Here is a 15197-nt window from a genome sequence, read left to right on the forward strand (position 1 = left end):
CAGTTTGAAAAGTGCTGCAGTTAACAGGAACTCCGAACTCTGTTGTGACTCACAAGAAGTCCTTTTTGCTGACTCGGTATCAGCGCGGTGTGTTTCACTCCTCAAGCACATGCTGTCAGTAGCAGTTAACACCTGCTCTGTGGAACGGTTCTGAACTCAGAACTCACCGAGGGCATCGGGTCAGAAAACTTTCAGCTTCCAACAAATGACTGCAGTGAGTGATTGTAGAGTTTAATATGAAGTCCAGATTCCAGCCATGTTGTTCTGATGGCGGCTGAGAAGTTTACATTTACACCTCATGAAGAAGGTAGCAGTTGTAACGATATCATGATCATCGGTTGTCTTCATAGTGGGATGACAAGAGTCCAGATGGTCCAAACTGAGTCACAGGTTCCGGATCAGAACCAGTTCAGGTGTTTGACTGTGAATCCACATGTTTGCTGCTGGAAACAAAAAGCTGTCAATCAAACCGGATCATAAAACGTGAGGTCGTCCAGAATGACTGCACTCAGTCCAGAGGAGGAGTCAGAGACAATCAGACAGGAGACAGACAGTCAGTCAGACAGACAGACAGACAGAGACAGACAAGCAGACAGTTAGACAGACAGACAGTCAGACAGACAGGAGACAGGCACAGACAGACAGACAGTCAGTCCCTGGATGATGTTAGAATCTATAGAGGTAAGGAGAAACTGAAGAATGTTAAAATAATATTATAGATTTTTTTTTTTTTAAATCTCCAAGCAGCTTCATGAAGTCACTAAAAACCAAACAGGAGCTGCCACATTGTATTTTCATGAATTGATGTTAAAAATGAACGAAATCCTTATAATAAGTCTGCGGGTGCGTGCAGGGTCACATCTGCTGAGTTTTAACTTCCTGGCCGTCAGTACAGATGATGAAGAGGAGGCGAGCCGTGTTTTACTCCATGTTTGTTCATTGTGAGGAGACGTTTCATCATCTGAATATTAAAATGAGCTTTATAAATCAGGATAAAAGCAGAAGATCAGTTACTCAGGCAGGTTTTTATCTAACGAGTTGTTCAGTTCAAGAAACATGTTCAGAAATAAGGTGTGAGTGGGAGGAGTTATTACTCTGAACGTTACCGTGGTAACTGTGGTAATCTCACATTGTCACAGCTCTGATAAACTGATAAGGAGATTAGGAAACTACAGACCAATTTACAACCTGACGTTTATTTCTAAAATCCTTGAAGAAGTTGTTTCAAATCAACTTTGTGATCATTTACAAAGGAATGATCTGTTTGAAGATTTTCAGTCTTTAGAGTTCATCATAGCACAGAAACAGCTCTGGTGAAAGTTACTAACGACCTTTTATTAGCCTCAGATAATGGACTCGTCTCTGTACTTGTTCTTCTGGACCTCAGTGCTGCTTTTGATACGATTGATCATAAGATCTTATTACAGAGATTAGAAGACGTTACGAGGATTAAAGGAACTGCATTAGACTGGTTCAAATCCTACTTATCAGATAGATTCCAGTTTGTCCATGTCAACAATGAATCTTCCAGACAAACAAGAGTTAGTTATGGAGTTCCACAAGGCTCAGTGTTAGGCCCAATACTTTTTACTTTGTACATGCTTCCATTAGGAGATGTCATCAGGAAGCACTGCATCAACTTCCATTGTTATGCATGTCTCTGCTCTGCGCTTGTCGTCTCCACCAACAGTTCTTCTCTTGTATCTCTATGCTGTCCTTTTCTCTCTCTGCTCTCCTCTCACCCCAACTGGTCGAGGCAGATGGCCGCCCACCTCTGATCCTGGTTCTGTTAACAGATGCTCCGCCCACCTCCGATCCTGGTTCTGTTAACAGATGCTCCGCCCACCTCTGATCCTGGTTCTGTTAACAGATGCTCCACCCACCTCTGATCCTGGTTCTGTCAGAGGTTTCTTCCTGTTAAAGGGAGTTTTTCTTCCCTCTGTTGGAGGTTTTTCTCCCTTAAAGAGGAGTTTTTTTTCTCTCCTAGCTTATGTGGGAATTGTTGAATTGTTGGGTTTCTCTGTTGAATATTGTAAAGTTCAACTGTAAAGAGTTTAATGTGTTAAGTGCCATGAAATAACCTGTGTTGTGATTTGGGGCTATAGAAATAAAATTGAATTGAATTGAAGAAAGAACTGCTCTGTTTTATCTGGATCCTTTTTAAATGACGATGAAGATGGAATGGGGGAATGGAAATACAGTCGACTGTCTCCTGGTGAGACCTGATGATGGTGTGAAGGTGTGTGAGGCTTGAATGCTCCTGGCTGAGAGATGAGAGCAGTGTGAAACCTGATGAGTCCAAACCGGAACAGAACCACTGAGCTGCTGCAAGCGATCTGGCCGATCTGATTGGAAACCTGACGACACTACGTCCCGCCCACCGACAGCTGTAACCTGACTGCACCACAGGCCTGTCAATCAAACAGACACGCCCCCAAAAACAGGTCTTCTTGAATCTTCTTTTCTAATGAATGAGGGATTATTTTCAGATGGACCTCCAGAAAACTAATAAGAAGGAGTGACCTTAGCTAACAACACCGAGATAACTGATGGACACATTTTATTCACTTTGGATTTGATGAGAGAAGTTGAATGGGAGTCTATGGAGCCGGAGGCTTTTTGGAGCCGACCTCTAGTGGCACTCGCTGGTATTGCAGCTGAAGACACTTCTGGATCGGAACCATTTTACAGACCTGAAGCTACGAACACTTTATCGCAAGAATTTGTGAAATACAGTGAGTGAACTGTCCATCATCATATGGAGGATCAGGATGAAGCAGTTGAACTCTGTCAGAATCAGATGAGGTGTTCTAGTTAACCCTCCATCTGTCTCCTGCAGCATGAAGAAAACTCAGAAGACAGGTTAGTGTGACCTGCAGGAGGAACCACATGTGGCTTTTAGCCACGTTGGAGACATGCTACACAGAACATGTTACACTGAAGACGCTTCCTCCTCCATTAAACCACTTTAATAACAACTGACCTGAAAAGAGAGGCGGTGATTCTATATCTGTATGGAGGATAGAATATTAAAACACTGGATACTATAGAGATAATATTAAAGCACCGATACTATAGAGATAATATTAAAGCACCGATACTATAGAGATAATATTAAAGCACTGATACTAGAGAGATAATATTAAAGCACTGATACTAGAGAGATAATATTAAAGCACTGATACTATAGAGATAATAGTAAAGCACTGATACTATAGAGATAATATTAAAGCACCGATACTATAGAGATAATATTAAAGCACCGATACTATAGAGATAATATTAAATTACTGATACTATAGAGATATAATATTGAAGCACTGATACTTTTGAGATAATATTAAAGTACTGATACTATAGAGATAATATTAAAGGACTGATACTATAGAGATAATATTAAAGCACTGATACTATAGAGATAATATTAAAAGCACCGATACTATAGAGATACTATTAAAGCACTGATACTAGAGAGATAATATTAAAGTACTGGTAGTAGAGAGATAATATTAAAGCACTGATACTATAGAGATAATATTAAAGCACTCATACTATAGAGATAATATTAAAGCACCGATACTATAGAGATAATATTAAAGTACTGATACTATAGAGATAATATTAAATTACTGATATTATCGAGATAATATTAAAGCACTGATACTATAGAGATAATATTAAATTACTGATATTATCGAGATAATATTAAAGCACTGATACTATAGAGATAATATTAAATTACTGATATTATAGAGATAATATTAAAGCACTGATAGTAGAGAGATAATATTAAAGTACTGATACTAGAGACCAGACATCCTGCAAGAAACAGAGTATCTGGGACTTTCAGTGAGAACATGTGCATTAATAAGATGTATTTGACTGAAAAACAGCAGAAAGACGAAGAGACCTCATTCATCACATGTTTCTGATGCTTGTTGGATAAAATGCTCAAATCTGTAGTAAACGGTAAATCTGTAGAAATAAAACCAAATGTATTCCTGTACTTTATTACTTCGCACACATGTAAACTTTGCAAACTCTTTGATAATCTTCTATCCTCCAGTTTTAACATTCATTTTCCTTTGGAAAAATAAAAACTTCAATTATTTATTTAAACATCTTCCCCTGAATGAAGATGTATCCACCTTTACCTAATTAATTCACATCAGCTCCACTATGAATAGATGACAACACAGAGGACAGAGGGACCGTTAGACAGTGGTTTCCTCCCTGACAGGATATTTTTTACCATGCAGCCAATCAGCAGTCAGAATTTCTTCTATGTATGGAGATTATATTTTTGAGTTGGTCTGAATATTAAAAGCAGACTCTGAATAATCATTCAGCAGAGTCAGACATGACTGACTGAAGTCTGGAAGGTCAGAGGTGTACGTGGCTCCTCATACCTCCTGAGGTGTTCCTCCTCACACCTGCCTGAATGAGAGGAGGTGATCCTCCCTGAAGTCAGGTGATCATCCCTGTGAAAATGTTGTGATGGAAGAGGCCCCTCACACTCTCTCAACCTGTTTCTGAACTTGTTTCTGGTATTTTAACCCAAGTGGAGACATGATCGTTTCCATGGCAACCTTCAGGAGCGGTTCTTCATCAGGTTGCTGAGCATCAGAACATGATTGACAGCATATTTCTAAACACTATGAGTCTCTTCATCCTCTGACACACGCGTTGATGTGGAGGAGGCTCTCTGAACAGAACCAGAACAGAACCAGACTGATGACAGGGTTTCAGATAAAGATCTGAAATGTCTTTCTCTGCAAATGAGGTCTGAAACTCAGTCTGCTCCTAACACACTCATGGAGACATTTAGAATCTATCAACGTGAATAAATAATAAAGATCATCATAGAATCCATCTGCAGGTTTTAGATCTGTTCTGATCTATGTGGTCCCTCTCTGTTCTGACCTGTTAGGACCCTGGGGATCAGCATAGTGGACCTTTCTTTAAGTGAAATATAAATAATGTATCACAGATGTGAGTTGAAGTGCTCTTCCAGATTCTCCCAGATTTTTTCCTGAAGAATGAACAGAAACGTCTTGTTATTCCCAGAATGTATGCAGTAGTCTACAGCACAGAAAGTGGATCCTACAGATGAGTTCAGACCGACCCGGTCCAGTATGTGTGATGTTACTGTTATCTCTGATGTTACAGATCCAGACTCCACAGTCACTGCTGTTAAATATGGTGTTCTGGATGCTGCTGGCCCTCTAACACTAATGTAACCCTTCAGTGAGGTGGAGAACACATTGATTGATTACCTGTGATTGATTGTGTTCCCTGAAGTAAAGCAGTTCCTGTTCCCGTCCTGGTTGATGAAGACGTCTCCTTCATCCCAGAACACCTTCATCAGAAACCAGTGGCTCCAGAAATGTTCTCTTTCAGCTGATTTATGATTCAAGTGATCAATTAAACCTTCTTCCTGCAGTTGCACACTTGGAGAATCAATCCCAGATCTCTGCCTCTCAGGCAGCTGCTGCATGATTTATTCATGCAACACGGCATACGGTTCATTATTTAAGGAGCACAATGTACAGCTCTGTCCTGTCTCTCCTCCTGGAGTGGAAGCTGAGGCTGTCATCAGAAATAACCTGTAGGAGACATGTCAATGTGAATCATGGGACAGAGGGGACGGATCTGTCTTGAGACTCAGTCTAAAGACTCAGATTCAGACAGGAGGACACAGATTACTGACCAGGAACATTTTGAGCAGCTCTGAGGTTTCTGTCTCCTGTTCTGTCCACTCTCATGAGATGTGCTGAAGCTGAGACATTTATTGTCCTGACTGAGGCTGGACTCGTCTTTGCTGTGAACACATGCACACAGAAGAGACTTCCCATGATGCTCCATGGATCTGACGTTGACATCGAAGCTAAAGCTGAAGCTGTTCTCTTTGTACTGGCGCTGGTTTACGGTTCCTGATGAACACTCAGCTTTGCAGGACGTTCCGTTCTCATCCTGTCACCTGTCAGGAGGACAGACTTTAACGGACGTTAAATGAAAATTCTGACTGAAGTTTTACATCTTTTAATTCAAGTCATGTAAAGCAGGAACCAAATCAAAGTGCTGACTTTGTATTTTTGTTGAGACGTAGTAACGTCTCGTCTCCACCTGAGAAGATGTGTGATGTCACACTGCATGAATACACTGACATGAACTGATTGATTTCCATCATGGAAACTGATTAGAGCTCTGACATCACAACAGGAAGTGCTGTTCAATCTGCTGAGTCAGGAGACTCTCCTGTACAAATCTAACTTTATAGACCAACATATCCAGATGTAGTCCAGCTGTAGGTCAGGATGAAGCTCCGCCCCCCTCAGTTTGATAACGATGACAGGTGGGAGGTGATGGACTGATACACTTGCTGTAAACCTGGTGGACTCTGTCAGGGTCCCCTGTGTCAGGTCCAGTCTCAACACTGCAGCTCGGTTTCCATGGCAGCAGACAGACAGCTACGTTGACCATGAACATCCTACTGCAGGTCAGAGACGAGCTGCACTGAATCATAGAACAAGAGATTAATCATACGCAGAGTGATGTCAGGTGAGAACCAATCAGCTGGGATTCATGGAGCTCTCAAAAGTTCTGTTAGAGGAATGATCCAGCAGTCTGCTGGTCTAAACAGGAAGTGGAAACAGGAACGATGTAAACTCTTCATGATGTGAACTCTGATGTAAACTCTTCATGATGTGATCCTCATGATGTGAACTTCTTATGATGTGAACTCTGATGTGAACTCCTCATGATGTGAACTTCTTATGATGTGAACTCTGATGTGAACCCTTCATGATGTGAACTCCTCATGATGTGAACTTCTTATGATGTGAACTCTGATGTGAACCCTTCATGATGTGATCTCTGATTCACACACACACACACACACACACACACACACACACACACACACACACACACACACACACACACACACACACACACACACATTAACACACACGCACACACACATTCATACACAAACTCATACCCAGAGCAGCAGCCTTCAGACAGGAGGATGCTGACAGTATCTGACGTGCTGGTAGAACCTTTGCTGACTCATCGATCCCACAGTGAGCCGATGTTCATGTTCACTCAGCTGAACTCATCCTTCTTCTCAGACTCATCAGCTGTCAGATGTTCATATCTTCAGCACTAAACCAGTAGTCTCAAGACATTGAACACTATTTATTCTGAGACAAACAGAATTAAACAGAGGACCTGTATTTTTCATCTGGATAAGAGCATGAAATTGTATTTAAATGAAAGAACCTGCGTCGTTAGTTTACTGTCTTATAATATTACTCAGAGTTACTGCAGGAATGCAGATCACATTCAGCCTCATGTACCTGTTTACACTCTCATGCTAAGCTAGGCTAACATGTCTTCACGCTAAGCTAGGCTAACACTGAAACCCGTTAGTAGGTTCAGATTATGTCTTCATGAACGTGACCTCCCTCCTGAGAAAACCTCCAGGATGTAACACTATCAACAGCTACGATGCTTCCTGTTGCTATAGTGACACACTTCCTGCAGGGATCAGTGATGTCTATTGTCACTGTTTAAACTGTTGGTGTGTCAGAATAAGGACAAATACAATCCAGATGTTCAACCACATGTTCCTGTCAGAGCTGAGCAGACACTGCCTCCCTGTGGACACACTGGATCTGCACCAGCACATACAGAATGACGAAAGATACTCTTAACCATAACTAACCCTGACAAACCTAACTTGACTAATCTGACCTGACTAACCTAACATGACTAACCCAACTAACCCTGACTAACTTAATGTAACTAATGTAACTAACCCTGATTAACCTAACGTGACTAAAATCACTAACCCTGACTAACCTAACCGGACTAACCATAACTAACCCTGACTAACCTAAGGTGACTAAAATCACTAACACTCACTAATCGAACTAACATGACTAACCTAACTAACCTTGACTAACCCTTAACCTCATCATCACACTGGAGAGCGTGCTGTTACTAAGGTCAGAGGTCACCATGTGATCTACATCCATCTGTGTTCTTATTGGTTAAACAATCATATCTGACCGAGACTGAGGAGAGAACCAGAACCAGCAGCTTTAAATCAAAGAAACATCTCTGATCCAGAAGACCCTATCAGATCAGTGACCTCTATCAATTCAATTCAATTTTATTTCTATAGCGCCAAATCACAACACAGGTTATTTCATGGCACTTAACACATTAAAGTTCTTACAGCAGAACTTTACAATATTATACAGAGAAACCAACAATTCAACAATTCATCAATTCAACAATTCAACAATTCAACAATTCAACAATTCATCAATTCAACAATTCAACAATTCAACAATTCCCACATAAGCTAGGAGGGAAAAAACTAATTTTTAAGGGAGAAAAACCTCCAACAGAACCAGGCTCAGAGGTGGGAGGAGCATCTGTTAACAGAACCAGAATCAGAGGTGGGCGGAGCATCTGTTAACAGAACCAGGATCAGAGGTGGGCGGAGCATCTGCCTCGACCGGTTGGGGTGAGAGGAGAGCAGAGAGAGAAAAGGACAGCATAGAGATAGAAGAGAAGAACTGTTGGTGGAGACGACAAGCGCAGAGCAGAGACATGCAGCTCCATGACGGGACATCTGGAAAAGAAAGAACAGAAACTACACGAGTGAAGGAACTGAATGGAGACAACAGATAATAAGAAGAAACTATGGGAGAGAAAAAGATGGCGAGGTATGAGTCAGTTAAAGAGTAGGAGGAAAGAAAAGAAGCTCAGCATGTAACGAGGTCCTCCAGCAGCCTCGGCCTATAACAGCATAACTAAGGGTTGGTTCAGGTCTACCTGAGCCAAGCCTAACTATAGGCTTTATCAAAAAGGAACGTTTTGAGTCTAATCTTAAAGCTAGAGAGGGTTTCTGCCCCTCCAACACAAACTGGGACCTGGTTCCACAGGGGAGGAGCCTGAAAACTGAAGCTCCGCCTCCCATTCTACTTCTGTAAACTCTAGGAACCACAAGTAGACCAGCGTACTGAGAGAGAAGTGCTCTGCTGGGATTATATGGTTCTATAAGATCTCTACGATATGATGGAGCCTGGTCATGTAGAGCTTTGTAAGTCATCAAGAGAATTTAAAATTCTATTCTTGATTTCACAGGAAGCCAGTGAAGAGAAGCTAAAACTGGAGAAATATGATCTCTCTTGTTAAATCCCATCAGTACTCCTGCTGCAGCATTTTGGATCAGCTGCAGGTTTTTAATGAGTAATTTGGACATCCTAACAACAAGGAATTACAATAATCTAGTCTAGAAGTAACAAACGCATGAATGAGTTTTTCTGCGTCACGCTGAGGAAGGATTTTCCTGATTTTATTAATATTACGTAGATGAAAGAAGGCAATTCTGGAGATTTGCTTTATACAGTGTCTAAAGCACAAATCCTCATCAAAGATGACTCCAAGGTTCCTCACAGTTTTGCTGGAGGCCAAGACAACGTCATCTAGAGTAACTAAGTGATTACAGAAAGAGTTTCTGAGGTGTTTAGGACCAAGTACAAGAACTTCTGTTTTGTCTGAATTTAGAAGCAGGAAGTTTTTGGTCATCCAGGCCTTTATGTCTTTTAGACAGGCTTCAAGTTTTACTAACTGATTAGTTTCATCTGGTTTTATAGAAAGATATAGCTGAGTGTCATCTGCATAACAATGGAAGTTGATGCAGTGCTTCCTGATGACATCTCCTAATGGAAGCATGTACAAAGTAAAAAGTATTGGGCCTAACACTGAGCCTTGTGGAACTCCATAACTAACTCTTGTTTGTCTGGAAGACTCATTGTTGACATGGACAAACTGGAATCTATCTGATAAGTAGGATTTGAACCAGTCTAATGCAGTTCCTTTAATCTTCGTAACATCTTCTAATCTCTGTAATAAGATCTTATGATCAATCGTATCAAAAGCATCACTGAGGTCCAGAAGAACAAGTACAGAGACGAGTCCATTATCTGAGGCTAATAAAAGGTCGTTAGTAACTTTCACCAGAGCTGTTTCTGTGCTATGATGAACTCTAAAGACTGAAAATCTTCAAACAGATCGTTCCTTTGTAAATGATCACAAAGTTGATTAGCAACAACTTTTTCAAGGATTTTAGAAATAAATGTCAGGTTGTAAATTGGTCTGTAGTTTCCTAAAACAGCTGATCAAGAGTCGTCTTTTTAAGTAACGGTTTAATTACAGCCACTTTAAAAGCCTGTGGTACATAGCTGGTTACAATAGATAGGTTGATCTGATCTAATATGGAAGTATTAATTAAAGGGAAGACTTCCTTAAAAAGTTTAGTTGGGATGAGATCTAACAGACAGCTAGAGGATCCAGATGAAGAAATAATTCTAGTTAACTCAGAGAGCTCAACAGGAGAGAAATGTTCCAAGTTTACATCTGGTCCTACAGTTGCTTTCAGGGCTGTTGTGTTTAACATCACATCAGTGATGGTGTCAGGAAGGGTCGGCCCAATTCTCTCCCTGATAGTAAGAATTTTATTAGTAAAGAAGTTAATGAAGTCATTACTGCTGAGAGCTGAAGGAATAGAGGACTCAACAGAACTGGGACTCTTTGTCAGCCTGCTACAGTGATGAAAAGAAACCTGGGGTTGTTCTTGTTGTCCTCTATTAATGATGAATAATATAAAGTTCTGGCCTTACCAAGAGCTTTCTTATATAATATTAGACTCTCCTTCCAGGCAGGTGAAATTCTTCTGAATTAGTGGAACTCCATTTCCTTTCCATCTTTCTAGTCGCTGCCTAGCAGAGCGTAGTTCTGAGTTGTACCATGGAGACAACTTCCTCTGGTTCATGACTCTCTTCTTCAGAGGGGCGACATCATCTAGAGTTGTAGCAGAGATACTGCAGTGTTTTCTACCAGATGATCCACTTGTGTGGGACTAAGATCAACGTAGATGTCTTCCACTGCTTTAACACACGGCATCGAAGAGGATAAACATGTAACTGCTTCCTTAAACTTGGCCACGGCATCATCTGACAGACATCTACTGTAGTGGGATTTATTCCCACATGCTGTGTAGTCCATTATTGTAACTTCAGATGTTAATAAGAAGTGGTCCGACAAAACAGGGTTTGGAGGAAATACAACAACATTTTCAGTTTCCATCTCATACAACAGAACCAGATGGAGGGTGTGGTTACCACGGTGACGGGGTTTATTTACATCCTGATAAAAGCCTATAGAATCTAATAATGAGCTGAAAGTAGAACTGAGGCTGTCGTTGTCCACGTCAACATGAATGTTAAAGTCTCCCACTATCATCACTTTATCTGAACTCAGCACTAAATCTGATCAAAAGTCAGAATTCAGTTAGAAACTCTGAATAAGGACCAGGTGGGAGATAAACAACAACAATACAATCCGTTTCTCTGCTTTCCAGTTTGGGTGAGAGACTAAGAGTCAGACTCTCAAATGATTTATAACTAAGTTTAGGCTTTGGATTAATTGATAAACTTGAGTGGAAGATTGCTGCCACTCCTCCTCCTCCTCCTCCACCTCCTCCTCCTTCTCCTACTTCTCCTCTTCTTCCTCCTCCTCCTCCTCCTCCTCCTCGTCTTCCTCCTTCTCCTCCTCCTCCTCCTCCTCCTCCTGCTGAATCTCTAGGAATATGATAATGAATATGACTGGGAGGAGTTGCTTCATTAAAACTAACATATTCTTCCTGTTGCAGCCAGGTCTCTGTGAGACAGAGTAAATCAATCTGATGATCAGTTATCAAGTCATTTACTAACAGAGATTTAGACCAGAGAGATCTCATATTTAATAGTTTGCTTTTAATTGTCAGATTTTTTTTGATCCATTAATTTGGTAGGATCCATTTTTATTACATTTTTATTGATCCATCTTTCCTTGAGTTTTTTTTAAATATAGATGGTCTGGGTACAGACACAACCTCTACAGGATGTTGAAGGTTTTGGGTGAGTGACAGCTCTAAAGAAGCTGCAGAGGAGCTGTAAGACTGCAGCTCTGCGTCCTGACTTCAACCCTGAATGTCAGGTTTTAGGGCTGTTAAGAGACATGGCCATGTTTCTAGAAAGAAGAGCTGCACCATCCAAAGTAGGATGGATGCTGTCTCTCCAGATCAGACCAGGTTTCCCCCAGAAAGTATTCCAATTATCAATGAAGCCCACGTTGTTAGCGGGACACCACCTCGACAACCAGCGGTGAAGTGAAGACGTACGGCTAAACATATCATCACTGGTCCGGTTAGGAAGGAGTCCAGAGAAAACTACGGAGTCCCACGTTGTTTTTGAAAAGTTGCACACCGATTCCACATTAACATCACCGATCTGTAAGTCTGAAAATTCCCAGGTTGTCTGTGGAGGAACAAAATGTACCGCTGAGGACAGACAGCTGTCTCATCCGTCCTCAGATGGAGGACAGGACCGGATCCAAATAGTCCGGTCCCGTTGGATCCTTACAGTCCGGTCCCGTTGGTTCCGTAAAGTCCGGTTGCGTTGGATCCGTAGAGTGGATCCTCCAGTCGATTATGTCCTGGTTCACCGCTTCATGCTGAGCACCGGATCCACCAGCTTGTTGTGAACATGCATCAAACCTGCAAAGAAGATGAAGAGGTTAGATCCAATCAGAACATCATCATCACTGACATCACTTCCTGTTGCTGTAGACTGGATCATGCTGTAGACTGGTTATACTAACGACCCGTTTTCTCTGGTTGTACTAACGACCCGTGTTCTCTGGTTACACTAACGACCCGTGTTCTCTGGTTATATTAACGACCCGTGTTCTCTGGTTGTACTAATGACCCGTGTTCTCTGGTTACACTAACGACCCGTGTTCTCTGGTTACACTAACGACCCGTGTTCTCTGGTTATACTAACGATCCGTGTTCTCTGGTTGTACTAATGACCCGTGTTCTCTGGTTATACTAACGACCCGTGTTCTCTGGTTATACTAACGACCCGTGTTCTTTGGTACCTTGGAAGTACTTGACGGTTTTGACCCGCAGCTCCAGCGTGGCGTCCTCGTCGCAGATGAAGATGGTGCGGGGGTGCTGCTGGAAGGCCGACACCGTCCACATGTGGTTGACTCCGTCCTCGATGGCTTTGTAGAGAGCAAAGGCTTTGTGAGCTCCGGTGATCAGAATCATCACCTGAAAGGAGGACCGGTTCACATCTTATAAACAGAACACTTATGTAACATCTTAACGAGGTAACACGTGATGATGTCACTGCAGGCCTCCAGTCTGACCTCCTTGGCATCCATGACTGTTCCCACGCCGACCGTCAGCGCCATGGTGGGAACCTTGGAGAGGTCGTTACCGAAAAAACGAGCGTTTGCCATGATGGTGTCCTTGGCCAGGGTTTTGACTCGGGTCCTGGAGGCGAGGCTGGAGCCCGGCTCATTGAAGGCGATGTGGCCATCGGGGCCGATACCTGTGGAGAGGAGACGAGGAAGACTCCGTGATGAAGATGGAGCGCTCCCTGACGTCTGCAGAGAAACACTGACCTCCCATGAACAACTCGATCCCTCCGGCCACACAGATCTTTTGCTCGTAGGCGCGACACTCAGCCTCCAGGTCGCTGGCGTTCCCATCCAGGATGTGAGCGTTGGCGGGATCGATGTCGATGTGCTTGAAGAAGTTGTTCCACATGTAGGAGTGATAACTCTCCGGGTGGGCCCGAGGAAGACCTGGGGGGCATGAGAACCAATGGAAACAATGGAACATGTAACGAGCATCAGAGGAGCCACTGAACACTGGGAGGTTGTCCACCCATGCTCCGCCTCTGATCTGGGGTCAGGTCGCCATGGCAACTCTGTAAGCAGGTTGGGCAGTGACGCTGCATCAGACTATAAACAGCAGAACTCACCGACGTATTCGTCCATGTTGAAGGTCTTCACATATCTGAAGGAGATGTCGCCGCTCCGGTAGAACTGGATCAACTTCTGGTAGCAGCCGAACGGAGTGTTCCCTGAAGCACAGGTCACACAGAGGTCACATAGAGGTCACAGGTCACACAGAGTTCACAGGTCACACATGTGTTCACCGACTGCCACCATCCCAGCTCACCTGTGGGCAGACCCAGAGTGAAGTACCTGTCGGCACTCGGCTGGAACTGGACCAGTCGGTTCCGGATGTACTTGGCGGCCCACTCACTGGCCAGGTCGTAGTCGTCCAGGATCACCAGCCTCATAGCTCCACCTCTGAGAGACGGATCACACACGACACAGAACCAGAATCACACAACACGGAACCAGAATAACACAGAACCAGAATCATATAACACAAAACCAGAATCACACACAACAGCCGCTGAGGAGCAGCTTCATCTAGAACTTGTCTTGAACTTAAAACCATCAGGTGGAGCCAGGTGGAACACTTCTGGTGGACCAGTGATGGGACGTACCTGCTGAAACACGGATCAGTCTGTCGGATCAGTATGTTGTGACAGAGACGTCTGTTTGGTCACATGATCATCCTCCGGTCAGCTGACTTCTTCTTCAGTGTACTACCGCCCCCTGCTGGTCAGGATAGCGAAGGACTGTTCATTTCAATCCTCTGAGTTTATTGTAACAAGGATTTAGTGACATGTTTACAATTCGGCTGGTTAACTGAGATTCTTTAAGGTTCTTCTGTTTGATAAAACTGAAGAGAAGAAGTCTGTTTTCATACGCGGAGCAGCACACATCCAGGGGTGTTACGGTGGTGTTACGGGTTACAGTGTTGTTACGGGTTACGGTGGTGTTGCGGGTTATGGTGGTGTTACTGTGGTGTTATGGTGGGGTGATGTTAAGCTGGTCTTACGGGCGGGTGTTTTAAGGTGGTGTTACGGTGGCGTTACAGGGCGGTAGTGTTAAGGTGGTGTTATGGTGGTGTTGTTACGGTGGTGTTACGGGTTACGGTGGTGTTACTGTGGTGTTACGGTGGGGTGATGTTAGTTGGCATTATGGGCGGTGATGCTAAGCTGGTCTTACGGGCGGGTGTTTTAAGGTGGTGTTACGGTGGTGTTACAGGGCAGTAGTGTTAAGGTGGTGTTGTTAATGTGGTGTTGTTACGGTGGTGTTACGGGCAGTGGTGTTGCTCTTCATTCTTCATCAGTGTTGTTTATAAATTAATTTCATCAGGAGCTTTAAGTGTGAAATAATTTAGCAGTAATTCAGTATTTAATATTAAA

General features: G+C 42.9%; 1 protein-coding gene across 1 annotated transcript; it reads right to left on the minus strand.

The window, feature by feature from the left end:
- Positions 1 to 8163: 8163 nt before the first annotated feature.
- On the minus strand, positions 8164 to 15156 carry LOC138194634 (glucosamine-6-phosphate isomerase 2). The gene is made up of 7 exons (XM_069143526.1): positions 14430 to 15156; positions 14093 to 14226; positions 13893 to 13994; positions 13531 to 13713; positions 13273 to 13457; positions 13000 to 13174; positions 8164 to 12616 (listed from the first exon to the last, which is right to left on the minus strand). The coding sequence occupies exons 2-7, from the start codon at positions 14214 to 14216 to the stop codon at positions 12561 to 12563; spliced, it is 825 nt and encodes a 274-aa protein (XP_068999627.1). The 5' UTR covers positions 14217 to 14226; positions 14430 to 15156; the 3' UTR covers positions 8164 to 12560.
- Positions 15157 to 15197: the final 41 nt, after the last annotated feature.

Source organism: Embiotoca jacksoni, unplaced genomic scaffold (assembly GCF_022577435.1).
Source record: "Embiotoca jacksoni isolate LCO1_2020_lvr unplaced genomic scaffold, fEmbJac1.0.p SCAF_110, whole genome shotgun sequence".
NCBI lineage: Eukaryota > Metazoa > Chordata > Actinopteri > Embiotocidae > Embiotoca > Embiotoca jacksoni.

Bases quoted from the DNA above. Each gene is read 5' to 3' on its own strand.
- LOC138194634 (XM_069143526.1), bottom strand. From the start codon at position 14,216: ATGAGGCTGGTGATCCTGGACGACTACGACCTGGCCAGTGAGTGGGCC. The intron at 13,995-14,092 runs GTGAGCTGGGAT...CCTGTGCTTCAG, and splicing joins CACTCTGGGTCTGCCCACAG to GGAACACTCCGTTCGGCTGC. The intron at 13,714-13,892 runs GTGAGTTCTGCT...CATGCCCCCCAG, and splicing joins CAACATGGACGAATACGTCG to GTCTTCCTCGGGCCCACCCG.